The following is a 20,983-nucleotide window of genomic DNA, read 5'->3' on the forward strand; positions in this document are numbered from 1 at the left end:
ACTCTGAGTGTGCACCGTACCTTCATAACGTGGGGGTTAGTGCAGGCGGCAGAACACTGAGATTCACTGATGAAGTTGGGCTCCGAGTTTGTGCTGCAGAGACACTCGTGTCTTGCCCCCAGGCCACCGTAGCGGTGTGATGCGGCAAAGCACACACTGTTACACTGCTCGCGTGTGAAGTTTCCCGGTGTGGAGGAAGAGAAGATAACAAGCTCACTCCGCCCCACTCCTACACTGCTGCTGTCTTCAAGACATGCTGCGTAGTTCAGACCTGAGGAACAGACAAAAAAAAAATGTAAGGATGCCTTAACACAAATTAAATAATTGATGTCATATTTCATTTATTCTGTTAAGCAGCGTCAGACTTCCACTTCCACCAATAACCAGCAAAAGAGGTCAAATGGTTTATTGCACTGATGTCTGAAATTCCTGTCACAAAGAATTCATAACACAGAAGATTATTTTGTCCTTTTATCTGGGTTCTCAACCCAAAAGCAATTATTATGGATTTAGTCTGCCTGCTTATCATTGAGCATGCAGATGATGGATGTCTTTAATTCTTTCCATGAGCTGAGCCTCTCAGGCACCAGGATCAAAAACAGCTCACCCTTCACAAGAACTGCAAGAAAAACTTCATTTACTGCAAAAAAAAAAAAGAAAAAGAAAAAAAAAGGTGCCTCATTATTTCTTTCACGGTGCATATTTTTGTGATTTTTGCGACTTGGAAACTTGAAGATTACATTTTTGCATTAAGACTAACATTGTATATTGTGTTGAAAAGTGTACTTAAATTACACAAAATGTTTGGAACACTATCAAAATTCGTAGAAATCCACATTTCTATTCACTGTTTCATTTGTGGCCACCTTTTTTTTAATGGCGTCATTCCCTTTACCTGGGACCTGCTTTAACTTCCAGGGAAAACCCCTATGAAACATCAGAGAGAAGAAGGAAATATTTTTGTGTATTTGTCACTAATGTCACGACGACTCATGACTGTTTGCTGCACCTTCTGCTGCTGCTGCTTAAAGATCAAACACACACGGGAACCAAAGATTCCCATGATCCTACGCTGCTTCCCAGCTTCATCAAAGTCGCTCTTATGTTATTGTTTTGACAGAGATTTTTGGTTCATACCACAGGTGAGCAGGCTGACGTTGAGCAGCGGCTGGTGACGGAGTTCAGGAGGATGGCTGCAGAGCATGGCGTCCGGTCGCCGAACCCGCACGCCTTTCTCCTGGAGCCAGCTGACCAATCTGAACAGCTTACAGTCACAGTCAAAGGGGTTGCGGCTCAGGTCGCTAGAGAAGAGGACACAGGACAAAGAACTGGTGAGACGGTATCCATATCTGTGCTTTGTTTTCCAATTCAATTTTCACTTCTAGATAAAATTGAGGTGGATAAATAGTAACAGGAGCAATAGGTTTTAGTGGATCCCTCAGGAAGTGACAACCCTTTTTTGGTCATTCTCCGTCACTCAGTAAACACATTCAAAATATGAATACATCAGGCTTCAAGGACTTTACACACCAGACGTTCTCTTCATGTGATTTATTTGTCTGTTAATGTTGTCTTTTGTAACTGCACCCATTCAATATGAGCTTTCATATCAGTGATGGAATTTCATCATTCATTCATCATGACCTTTACTTTTTAGGATGACGATGATGAAGACAATGGCGCCATAACGTAAAAAATATAGGAGTTTGCCATCACGGCCAGATGCCAACTTCAGCTTTGTTGCTTCCTGATCCAAATATAATATATAATATATATATAATTTTTGACTTGCTTGATTGTGTCATGCTTACTTTGAAAAGTAAGGCTGTGTCAAAACAATGCTGCTTTTGACACAGCTTTACTTTGAAAACAACTTTCTCAACATTAAAATGAACCTTCTGTCATGAATGGTGACAAGCTCTCTCCCGCTCTCTCTCTCTCTCTCTCTCTCTCTCTCTCTCTCTCTCTCTCTCTCTCTCACTAGCTCACCAGCTGAGAGCTGAAACCTGGCGTCCGGAGTGTACAACAGAAACCCGGAGACCAGAGACTTGGTGTCGGACACGGTAAACAACGAGCCGCTGGTGTGTTTTAAGTCCACTTGGAGCCGAAATCTGCGGCTAATAGCTGAGTGTCTAACAGCTGGTGCAGCTAAAAACAACTAGCGACAACAAATAAGCATTTGGTCACCAACTTTTATTTTGTAGTAACGAGTAATGAATATGGTTAAGGGAAATGTATCAGAGTAAAAGTATACATTTTATTTAGGAAATGTAGTGGAGTAAAGGTTGTCAGAAATATAAGTAACGAAGTAAAGTACAGATGTGTGAAAATTCTACGTAGGTACAATAACAAAATATTTGTACTTTGTTACATTACAACACTGAGTATAACTAATGTGCTTTTCCTGCAGCTTTCAATGAAACAAGATGAGATGAGACGAGATTGTCCTGATTAGTCTCTGCGGCAAAGATAAAGGTAAAAAAAAATCAGAAACAGCAAAGGAAAGTGAAGGAAAAGGAGAGAGCAGAGTGTGGTGGTATATTATGGAGAAGGACAATAACCAAAATTGTAGTGACAGATGGAAAAGGAGATTTGAATTATTCAGGATCCCCTGAGGGTCACAGGGAGAGATGGAGCCAATCCCAGCTGACACAGGTCCTTCTTAACATCGTCAGTCTATACCTCCTCATTTATCGTATGTTTAGGGGAGCGAACTGTAAACATGCTGCTTTTAATTTAAGTATGCATGATGTACTGTATCTATATATGTCCATGTGTGTTTACATCAGGTGGGAAGGTATATATATATATGTATATATGTATATATATATATATATATATATATATGTATGTATATAATAGAGCGAGAGACAAACTAACAGCGTATTGTGCTTTACTTACATTTGAGTCAAATTGCATAGGTTGTCACAGATTCTCTCTTCGATGGTGGTGATTTGGTTGTTGCTCAAATCGCTGAAGGGAAACAAAACGGACAAATCACTGTCACAGTCAAAGAGGTGCAAGACTTTTTTTTCTCTCCACTGGATGAAAGTAAATGATATTTTTTTCCGACTGTAAACACGTGAGGATTTTTAAAATGACAATTCTCTATACACAGAAATGGCACTCAACATGTGCACAACACAACACATGAGTGAATGGCTGAATTAGAATCAAGCATTTTCAAAATTGTGATATTTCTACACTTCTGCTCTCCACGTTTTGTTTCCATGCTGCTCTCCTTCATGTCTTTCACTCCTCCCTCTCCCTCCCTCTATCCAGTAGGATGCATAATGGGGCCGTTGTGTGGTGGTTTTGGAAGGAACTGATGGAAACCACCAGTCTCTCTCTCTCTCTCAAACACACACACACACACGAACGCACGTGCACGTACACACACACATATGCTTAAACACCCATCATTCAGTGGGTGGAAGAAATAAGGTAATGGATGAAGGAAGGGAGACATGGACAGATGGAGAGAGGGATAGAAGGAGGTAGTGGGAGCCTGGAGCAGTAAGCTGTAATTGAACTTAATTGTGCAGCGATTGCTGTGTGTGTGTGTGTTTTAATGTGAATGCTCTCTGGTTCAGCAAGCTCCCTCCTGGGATTTCTGCCTACTTAAATCCAGACTAAACCAAACCTTTCTCTCTCTCTCTCTTATTCATCTTCCTCCTTCTCCCTTACTCCTCTCTCCTTCACTCCACTCACAACCACAGACTTTCCAGGTCCTCAACTTCTCCAGACTTACACAACTGACAGTGGCCCACAGCAGAATATCCCTCTGGGGAGAACATTGATCCGATTCTCTTGAAGATACCTGACACATAGAGTATATAGACATAATTAAATGGAATCACAAAGGTTCTGATGGATCGATTGGGAATATAAAAGAACACAAACAGACAAATGCAGAATGTCGTGTGTGTACTCACAGCTCTCGGAGGCCGGTGAGGCGATCTAACAGGCTGGTATCAAGGGAGGAGATGTGGTTCTTGGAAAGATCTCTGTGGAAACAAACCAAAATATCCACACTTAAAGTGCAGTTTTAGGCCGAGTTGATGTCATTTACCATACAACATGAATGGGTAAGTGCTAGGACATCAAATGTAATAATAGTAAAGTAGAGAGAGAAAGTGAAAGAGTTGGAACAAAAAAAAACAAAACATAGAGCTGGCGATAAATAGAACCAGACACTCTAAATATGTGAGTGGCTGTGCCAAAGACCACAACGCTAAGGACATGACAATAGAGAATCCTCTGGTTAATAATGCTTTAGTGATGACACATCATACAGCTGTTGTCGACTAAAAATGCCATACATCATCTTTTTGTATGGCAAAAAAAATGTGACCCTTTACTTTTTCATTTGGTCCAGTCAATGTTTTCAACAGCTCAGTGCTCCAAACACATAAAATAGCAAAAAATAATCCCTTTTTTATTTGTGGCGCAAGAGATGATGGCACACTGTGTACTTCAGCATAGCTGGGGTACCTACAAGAGACGGATTAAAAAAAGACCGGCACAGATTGATACAGCAGAGGCCGGCGTTATCAAGACTTTTGCTCCCCTAACATGGGACAAGATCTAATGTCATTCTTTCAAACCCGCTTAGTGCTTACTAGTGTACAGTAAGTGTCATAGAATATGTTTTTCTAAGCTTTCAGGTGACATTTCAGGTTAATGTCATTGTGATGATGTGATGTTCTCGTACAGAGAGACACAAGAGGAGAATAGATGTAGTACTACTCCATACATAATAATGTTATGATGAGTTTATTATGGTAGATAAATGCACAGAAACGCATGGACGTTCTCTGTGTTAAGTGTGAGCACTGCAATGATCCATGAGTCACAAATATATGAAACTAGGGCTGGATGATACAGACAAAAAATGATAGAATAATTCTGTTTAGTTTTTATGAATGATGATGGACACACACACACACACACACACACACACAGAACCGTTAGTAGACTGCTCTGTTGATCACTGTTCCCCAATCCATACTCCAGAAGAATATGAAGTTAAGGACTCAGACACACACATTTTTTTATGGCATTTGATTGATTTTCTTCCATTAGAAATTGTAATCTGTCATTACAATATGACTTGAAGTGCAAGTGTATTATTTTGTTTGCAAAATAATACAGAGATTGAGTTAACCCTTTGACACGAGCATATCGCAGACGACACGTTTGCACAAGTGCACTTTGCCTTGCCGTAATTACGTAGCGGTTTGTGCTATCGGAAAAATTCAGACGGCTTCTGGAAGAAAAAAAATCAGCGAATCTGACATTGAGACAAAAACTCAATTTTGTTTTAATTTCAAATATGATTTAAAGCATTTAAACAGTTTGTGTACAACTATATTGTTTTTTTTAAATTGTTAATACAATATTTTAACATGCAGTAAATTGTAAATAACTGCCAGATATTAAAAGTTATTCTGGAAAAAATGGGCAAAAGCACTTACTCACAGAACATTTTCTGGCCCTTTTATGGTTAAAATAAATCCAGACATACATTTTGAGGCTTATATTTATTGTATAGTATGAATAGTAGCTTGTGTATTTATTGATGTTTTCAAAATGACCCTCAAACATGTCATTCACGTTTCTGTAAAACTAAAAATGTGCCAAATAACAATTCATCTTCAATAACCTAATATAAGACTGAATATAAGTGTGATCATACACAGTATGTGTGTGTATACATGCATTACCAAAATACAGGACACACAGATGTGTCTGCAGGAGAGATTTTTTACTGATGATTCACTTCTGAAGTCTGGCTGATTTATATGTTTAAAATAAATACTAGGTGTTAGAAAATGGTAGCAAAAAATGGTCAGAAACATTAGATGATGATTTACTGTACGTCATGAATTGTTTAAAAAGCTGGTCCCCGTATTACACACGGTGTTAACTCAAAAGGACCATGACACAATCACGAGCATTATTTCAAAACTAGGGTTGGAGTCTAGATAAATGAGCCAGGAAGTGAGAAAACTAAATTGGTTGAACTGTGTGAGCGCGTTGCCAAAACAAACCAGGAGTGCAGAGGAGGAAGCAGGACAGAGCCAAAGCTAAGCTTCAGTCTCCTCCTCAGAGAGCCTGCACGTGAGAACAATGAGACAAAAGGGGAAAGAAAATAAATAAACAAGCACCAAGATGACCAAAAACACAGTGTGTGTGTGTGCGTGTGCGTGTGTGCAGAGAAGCACTGACATACTAAAATTTGAAAAAGTTGAACAGTCCCGTTTGAGTGTATTCACTCAGAAACTAATTAAAAGAACCAATTTACAGTATGTGTGTATGAGTTTGACTGTTATGGGAACACACTCACGCCTCTCTCTCTCTCTCTCTCTCTCTTTCACTCTTTCTGTGTGTGTGTGTGAAAAAAGAGCAGGACGCCCATTCCCAAAAGGAAACATCTGTACATTCCAGACACGCTGTGTAAGAAAGATGGAGACCAAAAAAGAGAGAGAAAGGGAGGGAGGGAGGGAGAGAGAGCGAGAGGGAGATATTCCTCCTCTGCTAAACCCATCAGTAGATGAAACAGGACGGCAGAAAGATGCTCCACCCATGAACTGATGGGTCACACTCACACATTAGGCTGACACCTCCTCTTATGTAATGCTGTCTGTGTCCGCGCCAGGTGTTTATGTGTGTACTACTCGACTACATAAGAGAAGAGTAACGCTGCATGAAGACAGAGACAGAGAGAGTGAGATAATATGTGTGTTTAACATGACAGTATAACGTGACCTTCACCATGTCTATTAACAACAGGCTTCCGTTCTCTCAGCTACCTCCGACCACACATGGTTTTACTTACTCACACACACACACACAAGAAATATATAGAGAGAGAGAGACCCTGCAGAACACAAACACACACACACACAAACAGAGACACACACACACACAGAGCACACATATGGTTCTGTTTTACTGACGGTGTGGCCAGTGATCTAACCGCTCCTTATAAGGCCTGTCTGGTGCCACTTATTCTGAGCCTGAGAATGAGAACACACACACACACACACACACTGTCGTAGGTCACTTGTGGGGACTTTACATAGACTTACATTCATTTCCTGGAGACTTACTCTAACCCTAACCATGCCTAACATGAATCCTACACTACCCTACATCCTCAACCACTGGCCTGACTGAAATGTTGCTTTTTACCCACAGGTAACACAGCCACAGCTCCCATTTGGAAAAAAACATCCCTATTTCAAATGGCTAAAAATGTGCATACGTACGTAATAATCGCTAAGGGAATGACTGAGGGAATTTGGGAAATAAAAAGGACAAAGAACAATGAAGAATGACTGTACATCTGATTTAATTCTGCACATAAATGATAACAAAAAAAGCCCTGATGATGAAAACTCTGTAGGTCTGATTGTAGAGAAGATTTGTATCTGCTTCGTCGTGGTGGCGCAGTGGTCCAAGTCCCTGTAAGTGAAAGCCAGCGCTCCACTAACCCACTAAACACAGACTGCTCTGTGGTCGCTTTCATCCCCCTTGGCCTGCCCGATACCCCTCCCACCCCCACAAACTTCTATCAATCTCTTTCCTCTTTCTCTCTCTGTTGCTCTGCTGCTTTGTTTACATTTGAAGGCCAGGCAGACCTTTAGGAGTCTGACTGGAAGAGAAGCAGGACAAAAGTAAAGGAGGAGTTAAAGCTGATGGAGTTGTTGGAGGAGGAGGAGGACGAGGAGGAGGAAGAGGCAAGCGTGAAGAAGAAGCAGAAGATAAATTATGGGGGGGGGGGACAGCGACTGAGCGACACAGGCTAACTCTGGAGAACTATCGGCTCAGTGTGGGCTGCCAGCCAGCACCTCGTGCCTAACACAGAGGTGAGGGAGAGATCTCAGGAGTAGATTGGTTCTTCCCCTACTGCAAGGAGAAGGAGCATGAAATTAGGGAGATGGGATGGAGAGCTGTGAGAATGAAGTGTTGATTGAAGAGATTGGGGCCCAACATTTTGCTTCACAGGCTGACTGGTTGGGTCCTAAACACTCTCCTCTCCTCTCCTCTTTAGAACATTCTGTCCATTTTTCCAGCTGCTGCTGCCTGGGTTGTCTGGTGTCCAGCTGGCAAGTGAAGGGCAGCTGTGTGCAGCAGTTTAACACACTCACTCGGGGTGACGCACTCACATATGCACACTTTTACACGCAGACGAAAACGCAAAGTCGTCCTACGCTCGTTGCTCATCGCCTCTCTGGTCAACAAATGTGCGACTTTCACTAATGACTCAAGTCATAAACTGAGAGTCTCAGACTTGCAGTGCCTCTGGGGTGCCTTGAGTGAAAATTGGAGCTGGTTACTATAGTTCAAGTTCAGTACGACATCACATTCCCACTTGCTTTATAGATTTCCACATGATAATCCTGCATGGTTGTACGCGAACTCTCGTGAAGTTCCCCCGACATCTTGGCAGCAAACGCATGTTTTAGTAAACAATGGTGCCGTGGGACCTACTTCTGCTTCCCAGAGAAATGTAACGTAATGAGCATCAGGCAGCTGTCATCGGCAGGGATTATTCCATCAATATAAAAACACAAGCCATCGTACTGGAGCACGAGTCACCAAGTGCTTCACAATAATAAAAAAAGATTCCATATTTATTTATGCAATTTTAACTCATGTTATTCTTTTCCATTTATATTCCATTTTTGTCATGGATCTCAATGTTGAGATGTTTTTGTCTTGATTTAATTGAAACCAACCAACACTTGTAGCCACAGAAACAAAGACCTTTGCACACCAGACACGCTGTTTATGTTTTTATTTGCACATTATAAACATCTTTCTCACCAGTCACATCAGCAGTGGCTGAATGTTGCTGAGCAGTGTGTGCAGATCTATCAAATGAATCTGAGCTGTAGAAAGCAACGCAACAAGTGTCACCTTTGGATTTAAATGCAACACCATCGGGACAAGCAGAGCGTCAGCTGCAGTCTGTGTCTGTGCCACTTCAGCACTTCTTTTTTCGCTTTCTGTATTGACTTCATTTACTGCTCCAATTTTCATAGACAGTGTCGACGTGGCACGGCATGTCCTGGTTTTAATTTCACAGGTTAGATGGTGACAATCCTGTTAACTCTGAGCCCAAACGTGGATAAAGAGTGTTATTATGTGATATCGCCGAGTGCACGGCTCTCTGTGCGCAGTGAACAGGCTGCACAGACATTTTAAGTCTGCAGTCGTGGATGTTTGTGTCTTACTGCAGGGGGAAAAAAAACTCCAATTACCACTCCCATGGTTCGCGCTGTCGATGAATGATGTTCATGCTGTCAAGCTGAAGCAAAAAAAAATCAAATATATCCAATTCTTCTGCAGTGAACACCTGCTACATTTTACTGCTTAACACAACCCAGAGCAATAGGTTAAACTTTTAAATTGGTTGCATAGAAAATACATCAAACATCTATCAAATGGTCTGCGCTGTCAAAAAAACACACACACACACCCCAACCTCAGTATTCTGCCCAAGGACACTTCACAACATGGGTATTGGAGACGCTGCGGACTGAACCACAGCCTGTACAGCCTTTTTCCCTTCTTAACGGACCACCCACTATCACCCCTGTGCTACAGCTGCTCTAATCCCTCAGGTTTTGGGTCTCGTCTTTTTTTCTTCATCTTTTCCATTATATTACAAATTACTAGACTTACAATGGAGGCGTACGCGTCTTTACAAATGCAGGAACAAAGCGTTTTTCTCAGGTGAAGCAGTTCATACCACTACACAGCACTTGATGAATCACTAACGTTGGTCAAATGACGATGTGCAAAATCTGTAGCTCACTCTCTTTTGTGTATGTTTTGTGCGTCATTGCCAAGACAAACTTTAAGAGTGCAACATTCAGAGTTGTTTGTTTTATGGATAACATGATGAACATGGTGGTCAAATTAGTTTGATATTTCCCACCTGAAATACTGTTGCAGTTACTTCAGAGTTGTAAATGTCATACAGTCTATGATTAATTTGATTGTCATCTGAGGAAAGTACCAAGTGTAAATGGGGGTGTTTTCAGATAAAAGAACGTTCTTTAATCTATTTTGAGCTTTTCATCGGCAGTGTGGCAGCATTTCACAAAAATATAATGAAATATAATGAAAATGAAAAAGTCGAATTTCACAGCTCGACTACAAACATGGCTATGTTCAGTCTCGCTCTGCGCGAGGACATGCACGGAGCCAAATAATCTTAATATTCCTCCAACAGTTCTTGTGTTAACATAGTATATTGCGCAGATGCAATTAGTGGATTTTCAATTAGTCAAAATTTCAGGGCTTCAGTCGACCAAGAATTTCTTTGGTTGATTACAGCCCTAAAGAGGAATTTAGGTTAAGGAATTAAACCATGTTCTCTCAAACACGAGGGAGGGAGGGAGGGAGAAACCACTACAAACGTTTAACAGTCACGTCACCCCTTTCAGAAAGCTTGGGGTGATCTGAGGTGGTGGCAACACGAGCAGTGCTTAGCAACAGAAGTTACACACTGGAGCTTTATCATGTTTACGATATTGTGGGTGTTTTAAGGCATTTTTTAAAGCCAGTATCATTTTCCCTTTTTGCTTGTATTTCACAGTAAACGCTTTTATGTCTCTGTTACGTTGCATGACTCTAACATAAAGCTCCTTACATCTATTAAGTTTTTACTATTTTGCAAGTTACTGAACTGTATAACCAAACTATTCCCCTATGTAAAAACGTAGCTTTAAAAAGAGCAGTTAGGCCATTTCTGAACAGATTTGAATCAGTTTGTTCACTCAGCCTCAGACTGTTTTGCTTCACTCAAACATTGTATTTTGATTTAAAAGGTAAACAGTGCAGACTTTTGCGAGGTAAATGATAACAGCTTCAGTTGCTCGTCCTCTAATAGGCGCCGCCTTTATCAAATGTCTGTGTTAAAGTAGTTTGTTTCAGTCTAAATTTCACTCTCAGAACATTGTCTAGGAATCTGTCTCTTTAGGCGCCTAAAAAGCAAACTGCAAACTGCAAATGACTGTTGTTGTGGGGAGGCAAACCAATTCCAGAGGTAGAGTTCTTGTTTTCCTCCTGCATTTTGCTCTCATTTCCCGATACACTGAATCAAACAGGGTAGGGAATGAGAATCCACAGCACTGCCCGTAGTTCGCTATGATTGTTGTTGTTGTTCATCGTTTCTCTAGGGCAGGCATGAAGCGGACTAGCAAATAGTGTGAAACCTCCCCCCCAATGAATCTGCACAAGAACATAGAACAGCGATGAATAGAATATGACCTGTAGACGACACTACCATCTGCCTGCCTTGGCAGGTCGTCAACATGTTCCAGTCCTTCTAATGTCTTCATATCGTCCACCTCTAGCTCCATCCTACCTGCCTGTCTTACTTATTCTATACAATAATAAAATGTTTCAATAGATTTCAAGAGAATATATTATACATATAACACCCATGCCAACTTGTCAAACTACTCTTGCAGCATAAGCTGCCTTTCCACTGTTGAGTTTTCTCAAAATGCAATGAAATGAATGCTCTAAAGGTCATTCTTCTACTACCATATGTATTTTGTGACATCCTGTTTGGCACATACTCGGTGTTAGATTGAAATTCTCAATGGATACTGCAAAACCTTCCTAAATGAAGCTCTGGTGTAAGTCCAGTCAGGAAGACTTCAATCACAGTTTTATTCTCATACTTCCAGTTTTCATCTGCTCAAGTATGTGAACTGTCACTTCCTAGCTGTCATGTTCGCGAGGTGTCAGTGCTGCGATCAACGCATGCTCTGTCGTCATGCTCACCCTCCACCTCCCCATCACCACCGAGTCTTTGCCGTCTCAGCTGCTCCATCATTCTTCCTCCTTCATCAGTCATAATAGATCACCAACCACCATCAGCACCAGGGTCTGGACTTCAGCTTCGACGTGTCCCCGTTTGCACCCAAGCACCAAAGACTCTTAAGACGTTCACTGAATTCACTGAGTATCGTCTTCAAGTTTTGTACATTCAGTCAGTCCATTTTTTAAAAACCGCACCCGCCCATACCTGTGAAGCTACGGAACGTGACCAACCGGTTAACCGCCATTAGGTCAAATGCAATGTTAATTCAAGCCTGACTCATAACTGTGATTAAAAACACACAGGCTCTTCTCATACTGACGTGCTTCGTTTTCACACGCACATTCTCAGCACAAATTTCAATTAACTATGACCAAGCCTCTCAAAGATCAAAATACGTCATGAAAATGAACGGCTCCACTCTTCCACATTCATTGCACATAGCAATGCAATGGAGCCATGCAAAGAGTGCACAAGTTGTCTTTTTCTTCCTTCACTGACGACAGCAGCCTCTGAGTTTCAAAATAAAAGTCATTTTGGCTCGATGAGAGTGATATATTTTATAATGCACATTATAAAATTTGTTTTGCTATAGAAAAACAAATATATTATTGAGACCACCCGCCTCCCACCCACGTTTGGTTATAATTATGTATATTTTTTTTTTACTCATTACACAGACGTTCTGCAGGTCTCTTGGTCTTTTATTTCCTTAATTCACTGCTGCATCCATTAGTACATTCAAACATATTATGTTGGACAGTGAAACCCTTCATTCGGAAATGTGGCAGAAGTACAACAGCAGCTTTTGTGTCTCTGGAAGCTAAAAAAAATAATTGTTTTTCTTCTATGGACTTTGGTATGGGAGAGTGAACCATTTGTAAACTTCAATTTCAATTTCAATTTCAATTCAATTGTATAGCGCAAGAATCATAACATAACAATCATGACTCAAAAATGTGCACCCAGCTGCCTCATCCAGTTGGGGTGAAAGGAAAAATGGGGGACAGAAAGAGGGGAGAGAAAGGACAAGAGGGAGATGAGGTAGCAGAAGACAGAAGAAAGAGACCAGGACCAGATATACAATTGTATCAAGTTATAAGTTTAGACGAGACAGTTCTGAGTCAGTGATGACATGTTTATAGAACTACTTCAGTTTCCACCCAGAAAAGACAAAGCTCTAATAGCGAGATAAAGTGCAGACTTAAGAAAGGCATAGATTTTATTAGGGTTTTTTTTAGGGTAAGTTTTTTTCCCTCTGTCTCTGCCAGCAGTCATGTTATAAATGCGAGTGTCCAGCTTCCAGGCAGTTCTGTGGAAACTGTGCAGTGTTATACTGTATGTGTTAACATCTCTTATAGACACTTGAACTAACAACTAACACAGAGACAGAGACTGTGTAAAAGGACTGATATGAAAGGCGTCAACTCAATGACCTTGTAATAATAATAATAACAATAAGAAAGAAGAATAAAAACACATACTCTCTTTAGACGTGATGGAATAGCTCACACAGAAGAACGTAGTAAAACAACCACACATTTAAATTACATAACATTTTTTCAAGCAGATATAAAAGGAAGGATATCTCCAGAAGGGTTCAGCCAAGACAACTGGCAAATATTTCAACACATGTATTTTAACCTCTGCATTACCCTGTTAGTTCCCAGTCTGTATATCTGTTTCCTTTTCAGGCTTTTCCATCTGTGAACACATCACATCTGGCAGAGGTTGGGAGGTTTGGAAGGAAGGACTGAGTATGACACAGCAGTGTACTTTTGGTGCAAGTCTAGCGTGTGTGTGTGTGGGTGTGTGTGTGGGGTTGAAAGACAAGCTTCAAAGTCAAAGAATAACTTCCGTGTCGTGCATGATGCATCACCTACAAATACTCCCATCCAACAACACACCCGAACCCAAACACAGCCACACAAATAAGTTCCTTCTTCAGTCTGCACTCGACTTCAGACTTCAGCAAGTTAATGATGAACGAAGACATTTCTGTAACCAGCAGTTAAAACACACACACACACACACACACGCGCCGAAAGGGGGAGGAGACGGCGGGAGCTGTCCCGTCTTCCTCTCTCCCTGTTCCTTCACTTATTTATTGCTTTCTGGAATGTCTGTGCTTCTTCAAGTGATGTCATTAGTTACTATCACTATGGTAACATAACAAAATCCCCCTCGCATATGGTGCGTACATTCAGTCTTTTCTTTCCCACTTCATTAACATCAGTTTGTGTGTGTGTGTGTGTGTGTGTGTCCATAATTATATAGATGATAACCACCTATGAAGGAGCACAGGAGAACAAACGAAAGGAACAAAAACTAAGAGGAATTCGGATTGAGTCTCGTCTGTCTGACAGCTGTGCAGCCTCATGGCCAAGTGCAAAGCCAAAACTCTCCTCTGTTATGGCCCCGTTAAAGCGCGTTTAGATTACCTTGCCTGCAGTGTATGTGTGTGTATGCACCTCGCCGCCATGGTAACACTGCAAAATTATCCTGAGTGGAGCCGACAGGACCAGGAAGTGCACAAGCATGAATGTGTTTATAGTACAGGTTAACAACAGCTGCAGTCTTCAACAATGATACAGGGTCCATGCGGAAACTTAATCCATAATCTTTTTGACATTTTAAATTTACTTTTTTATGTCAAGGCTTGAAAAATGTAATGCTAATTCCACACTTTTTAGACCCACTTGTAGGGGGGCGGGACCGCATTTCCAGAATGTAAACAGTGTCCGCCATCTTTGCTAACAGTTACGCTAACAGGACCAAGTGTCACTGGTGGGCACGTAACAAAGAAAAGAATGAAGATGTTTCTCGACTCATGGGAAACTGAGGTTGGGAAGCACAATTTTTCACAATACAATAATAATGCAAAGCTAAATGCAAATGTGTGAAGTGTTTCTTGAACTTTTCACAGACCATTTGTTTTCTTCAGTCAGACAGATATCGTGATTCCCCACGGCCAGTATACTGTATAACCCTCTCATTTACCAGCAGCTCTGTGAAACTGTACATTTCCTGTAACGTTAGCAAACTGACGTGAAGTGAAAAATGACAGCCTGGATGAAATGGCAAGCTCCCCATCACAAGCTATAATGCAGAAGAAGTGCATAATATTAGCTCCTTCATATTCTTCTGCCTTTCCACATGGAGAAGCTACACGAGAAGCTTTTGACTACAAAAAGCCCCATCTGCATATTCTTAACAGATCAAATAAGACCTGTTGTTACTCGGTATTTACCGCACTTTACGTCCATAATGTTGCGTCAATGAGTACTTATCTTTTTCTCGTTTTCACCTCAATGCTTACACAACATTTGCTAACTAAAGTACTGTGAGCATAATCACAAATGCTGCTGTTGAATTGTTAGTTTACATACTCTGTGGGAAGCCACTTTCCATGACACTAACACTCGCGCCGCTTAGACCAAGCACACCTGAGACGATGCAGTAAAACCTGACAAATATTGTACACCCTCTCTGATGACGCTCACCATATGCTCCAAAGCAAAATGAGAAACGGATTTGTCAAAAACAAAAAAAAAGTGTTCCAGACTACTTTAATTTAATGTCATTTTGAGACATTCATTTGATTGTCCTCATGTAACCTGTCAAAATGGCTGCTGTGCAAAGGACCCGTGCAAACGGTCTAAGCTGATGAGACGTCCAGTGTGAGGCACTTTTAAACAGATGAGGACTGAATCCTTTCATTCACCTGCTGTGTCTGCTTTCCCTGGACACACACACACACACACACACACACTACTACCGAGAAGATTTGTCAGGGCAATCTGCACACAATACCAAAGGTTATAGAGACTTAAAAAAACCCCGAGCCTATTCCACAAGCATTTCCCAGAAGTGATTCCACAGTTGCATAAACTGTCTGAATGAAGTGTGAAGAGATTTTTATTATGTGTGTGGGTTAGAACAGATGGGCCAGTATGTAAGGGGAATGCTTCTCTCGGCACACTGCAACATGTTAAAATACTAAATTACAACTGAATCTGTTTTGGGATTTTTTTATCAACAGATTTAGAAGCCAGACAGAAAAGAGTTGGTAGTTTGGAGGTCCATAAAGTGGTTATATTTAAATTTAGATCATTTCTTATTCAGAGATATGGTCATGGTCAGAGCTGCAACTAATGATTACTTACATAATCGATTAATCTGTCCATTATTTTCATGATTAATCGAGTAAATGTTTAGTCCATAAAGTGTTGATCAGTGTTTGTCAAACCTGGAAATGATGATGTTCTCGAATGTCTTGTTTTGTCCACAAACCAAAACGATTCAATTTTAATGATATTCACATTTACGAAGCTAAAACAATCAGAAATCTCGTTTTAATCATGAAAAAAGCCTCAAACCGATTAATCCACAATCAACATAGTTGACGATCAATTAATTGATTAATTAATATTCGATGAATCGAGTAATTGCTTGAGCTCTAGTCATGTTTCTGTAATAATACAATACCTGCCATATTAGAACTCAGCAGAAAAAGAAAAAGTTATTTGGATAAAAATAATGCCATATGATTTCATAGTTGACAAATCTTAAACATTACAAGCGTAAACAAGCTTTTGGAGTCAGACCAGCATCACCATTTCATATTTCTTAACAATGTGCCTTTTTCAAACTTCTGAATTGTGGTTGTTTTTTTGTTTTTTTTAAATGTAAATGCTGTTTTTGCTAAAGTTTCAGTGAGAATTATCCATGAATAACTAAAACCCCAGGGGGCCGTGAGGAGTGTAAATATCCTCGTCTGAAAATAGCACAATAACTGAAACTGTATAATGAATGATGTATGATGTGTAATGTATGATGAATAATATTGCTATTTGTTATCCCAGAGGCTATTTGGAATGTGTGAGGTAATAGTATTCAAAATGATCCTGCATTAATATCTTTTTTACGAGGTGAGGCTAAACACATATATAAAAAAACCAATGCGGTGCATGATTTGGTGTGGAATATTTGGCAGTGGATCAGTCTTGCTTCACTCTCTCATGCCTCTCTTGCACAGCAGCAGTTCGGGCTCACGTCACATCTCTTTTAGGTTTAGGATTTTAGAGAGACTGAGGAAAGTGGACATTCAGAAACTCAACTTGCACCGTTTTGCCACAGCAAATGCAAGCAAAACACTCCCATCACACACTTATCCCTATGCTGAAACTAGTGCCAGACGCTGTACATGCTTTGGAGCACCATCTGGCTTCCTTGTGTGTGTTTATTGAAAAAGTAAATAAATGACAAGTTAGATATTATAGTACAAATAACAGAAATTACGCAGCCCTCCCTGCCCTGAGCTAATCAGCACCAGCTATTAAGAACAGCAGAGCTTCATTTTAAGTCAACAAACTGAGCAATGACACTACGTAACACAGCGATGACCAAATATTTAATGAGTGAATGCATCTACTACATGTTATCAATATCAACTATGCAGACAACAAGGTGAACTGCAGTGAGTTCTCAATGGTTATACGTCTGTGTAACAGAGCTAAGTGATAAATGAATTATGTTAAACTATTAAACTTATAAAATGAAAGTTAACAATGATCTTTTATTTGTACCCAAATGTTTAAATGCACTTATTGTAAGTCGCTTTGGATAAAAGCGCCTGCTAAATGACATGTAATGTAATGTAATTATTAATTTTTATCAATAAAAACGATACCTTTTCTTGTTGATATTCAAAGGGCAGTGGGGCCCAGGGTTTGTTTAGCTCCCCAAGGCCTTAAATTCACACACAACTTCCTTTTTAGAGTTTTAGGCTCTAACTCTTTGGTAATCATGAAAAACATTACCAAAAGGAAGTGTAGAATGCCTCAAAACAAGGTGAGACAGAGCTTCTTTTATTCCTATGGAAAACTTAACCTACATGACTAAAACGTTTATGGTTTTATATTAAAAATTAATTAATGATTGCTACATTTCATACAAGACAGGGAATTGAATGTACTATGTTTAGACGTTCTCCTACACTAACTTCTACAACGAGACAGGGATAAAGACAACTTATACTGCCTCTGTTTTATTATCTAATACATTACATCTAGGAGTCCTACACTGTTATTTCTCTTAGACTATTACCTAGACATTTCCATTCAAGTCTCACTTTCTGTTAATTAAGAAGAGACAAGACGTCTTTTCCTTCGAGCATCGGTCATGAAATCAGATTTACTGAAGGCCAAATATCAGATTTTGATTCCATACGTCCCCTCACCTGTTGGGAACTGGAGACAAGAGGCCAAATTAGCAAGTCAAATATTCACAGTCAGTCACTTCCACGCACAGCTTTTGCTGGTACAGTAGAACCAAGGCAGCTTATGTGGTCTGATGCAATTAGTCCTCCAACAGAGTCAGACAGGATTAAAGAGAGATTCCTCAGAAGGATCTGTCTCCAATTAAAGTCACACACAGAGCAATTCATGTCTCATTCCAAATACTGTCACTAATGACTTTAAGGAAGTGGTGTGCATTGCGCTATGGGTTAAGAAGACTCAGTTTTGAGTTGAGTGTCCTTGCTTCAGAAGATCTCTTCAGAAGATTTTATTTACTCAAGTTTTTTCAGTGAGCAAGCTCCAAAGTAACATGCACTGATATAAGGTCTTGTGGTAAGTATTTAAGTCCAATAAAAGAAGGTAGTTGCAGAGGGAAGAAAAAAATAACCAATAACATATGGTTTCCTTTGGCACAGAACAGAATGTTCTCACTGCAGCAGCACCAGAGGCGGAAGACTGATCCGCACCTCAAACAACGGCCTCACTTCTCTGGTATCCAACGCCATTTACTCTATACTGACACACACACACACACACACACACAGACGGACAAGCATGAAGGCTTCCATTAGAGGCCTGGGCCACAGAAGAGTAACCTCTGAGTACCAAGAAAGACCATTTTGTAGATTCATATACACATTTTGAGTGCTTTCCTTTCGCAGGGATGAACCTTGTTTTTCATAGGCTGTATCAATCCACCAACCATCTGTCAGTGTTTACGCATGAAGAGGCATGGAAGTTCTTGTCTGCCTCTTTTTTTATTGATAAATAGCTGTATGAGTAAACAAAATTATTGACTTAATTAATCGATTAGTTGATTGGGAAAATGTTATTGATTTTTCCTGTTTTTTACATACATATATACGTATATACAGTATATAAAATATTCAGTTTTAAGAAGTAGAAAAAAAACAAAGAAACACTCAAACTAATTCATCGACAAAATGATCAATTTCCAGTTATGTAAATTGGTATTTTTGTCGGTGCATTGCCTTAATAACACAGCTGGATGCAGGCCCAGTGTCACAAGGGGGCATGTGAGGGTCTTGGCCCCCCCTTAGTTGTATGCGTCCCAAACGAACAACTAACTTTTGAACCATTTGCTTGATTTCCTGCCTATTTTTTGTCATCCTTAAATGTAAACAACAGCAAAGTAGACAGGTAGACGGACAGAGCGATAGGTAAGCCAGCCGCAGACATACATACACACAAATCTACTTTTATGTTCCTGTTCACAAACTATTGACTTGCTGATTCTTTAACAGTCAAATATTGTGATTTAACCTCTCTGCAGCGAGTATACAGTAGTTTAATCAATAATCCTTACAATTTGTAATAGTCACTTCATCCAGGTGCCAGGCCTGCTACATTACATTATAAAACAATATAAATATGATTACTGTCATTTCACCCTCCTGCAGTTATGTTATGGTGAAATCATCATCATATTATTATTATTGTTACTCCCAGTAGTTCTGAAGTAATACTTCAGAAGCTATCCCATAAAATAAATAATTACAAAGTTATTTGTAATTATTACAAAATAATTACATTTTATTTTGAGGTATGTTATCCTGGTGCCAGGCCTGCCTGGATGATGCAGAGGAAGAAGAGAGTGTGTGATGTAATGTGAAAAATCAACATGATAAACAAGTTGCAAATCATATGTAAACTAAAAATGATTGTTGTTGTTTTTTATCTATCTATCTATCTATCTATCTATCTATCTAATAAAGCCTTTAAAAACGAGTTTGAACAAAGTCCATGCGTCTCCCTGCGTTCATTAACCTGCTGTACTTACAGCACGCTGGTGGCCAGCGGGATGTCCGCCGCAGCTGGGGCCCTCTCCAGCCCGACGTTGGAGCAGTTGACAACGCAAGACGACGGCGGCGGCTGCTGCGGTTGTCCTGCCGCCAGCGCGCAGCTGCAGTTAACGGGACAGGGGCTGCAGCCCCTGCCGCCGTCCCCCTGCGGCCCGGAGCCCCATACCTCCAGGCAGCAGAGCGCCACAAGCAGGCTGGAGAAGAAGCTGAACCTCGGTGCGCAGACGCCATGTTTTCGCTTGGATAAAGTCTGTCCATTTCCACAAGGCATAGCTCACTCACATCTCATCGCCCCTGATGGTGTAAGTCCTCTCTGGCTGGGAAGGAAACAAAACAGTGAAGACCTGCGTCCTTTTTTCGTTTTTCTTTCACGCGAGGAGACAAAAACAGGAGAAAGGGGGTTGAGGTTTCGTGTCCTCCTGCGTTTTCCTCGCTCTTGAGCTCGAATCCCCTTTCTCTGAAAATCTAACGGAGCTTCTCCAAAACTCTTCCAAGCGAGAAAAAAAAAGTTTGGGAGAACTTCCTCTCTCCTCCTCCTTCTGCCACTGCATGCAGTTCCCTGAACCACCGCTAGGATGTGGCACACATCTGTGTCATTCCATGTCAAAGAGGCCTAAAGTGTAATGTAGAAGTTTAGGATTAGAGCTGCCACTAACGATTATTTTCATAATCGATTAATCGAGTAATCGTATGGTCCATACAATGTCAGAAAATGTTGATCAGTCAAACCTGGACATGAGGATATACTCAAATGTCTTGTTTTTGTCCACAAACATGGTTTTTCATGATGAAATATTAACATTTAAGAAGCTGAAACAATCAGAAATCTCGTTTTAATAATGAAAAAAGCTTAAAACCAAATAATTGATTATCAACATAGTTGCCGATTCATTTAGTAATCGATTAATAATCAATTCATCGAGTAATTGTTTCAGCCCGAGAGTCTCAGGGAGCTCATTCTGAGGAAAGACATGAGTAAAATGAAACAAAACAAAACAAAACAATACACCCAA

The 20,983-nt window shown here is 40.4% G+C and overlaps 1 protein-coding gene and 1 long non-coding RNA gene across 3 annotated transcripts in view; one reads left to right on the forward strand and one right to left on the reverse strand.

The window, feature by feature from the left end:
• The window catches only part of pkd1a (polycystic kidney disease 1a), a 60,538-nt gene extending 40,083 nt beyond the window's left edge, over positions 1 to 20,455 (reverse strand). For both annotated transcript variants that reach the window (XM_044027892.1, XM_044027890.1), the window contains exons 1-6: positions 19,949 to 20,455; positions 3,936 to 4,007; positions 3,752 to 3,820; positions 2,902 to 2,973; positions 1,138 to 1,301; positions 21 to 271 (exon numbers count right to left, since the gene is read on the reverse strand). In XM_044027892.1, coding sequence (XP_043883827.1) covers positions 21 to 271; positions 1,138 to 1,301; positions 2,902 to 2,973; positions 3,752 to 3,820; positions 3,936 to 4,007; positions 19,949 to 20,241 — 921 coding nt within the window. In that variant the 5' untranslated portion in view covers positions 20,242 to 20,455. The remainder of the gene's footprint in view (positions 1 to 20; positions 272 to 1,137; positions 1,302 to 2,901; positions 2,974 to 3,751; positions 3,821 to 3,935; positions 4,008 to 19,948) is intronic.
• Positions 2,033 to 3,778, forward strand: LOC122770778. The gene is made up of 3 exons (XR_006360548.1): positions 2,033 to 2,063; positions 2,411 to 2,475; positions 3,720 to 3,778. It is a non-coding gene; the product is annotated as an uncharacterized LOC122770778 (long non-coding RNA).
• Positions 20,456 to 20,983: the final 528 nt, after the last annotated feature.

This window comes from Solea senegalensis, linkage group LG6, assembly GCF_019176455.1.
Source record: "Solea senegalensis isolate Sse05_10M linkage group LG6, IFAPA_SoseM_1, whole genome shotgun sequence".
Taxonomy (NCBI): domain Eukaryota; kingdom Metazoa; phylum Chordata; class Actinopteri; order Pleuronectiformes; family Soleidae; genus Solea; species Solea senegalensis.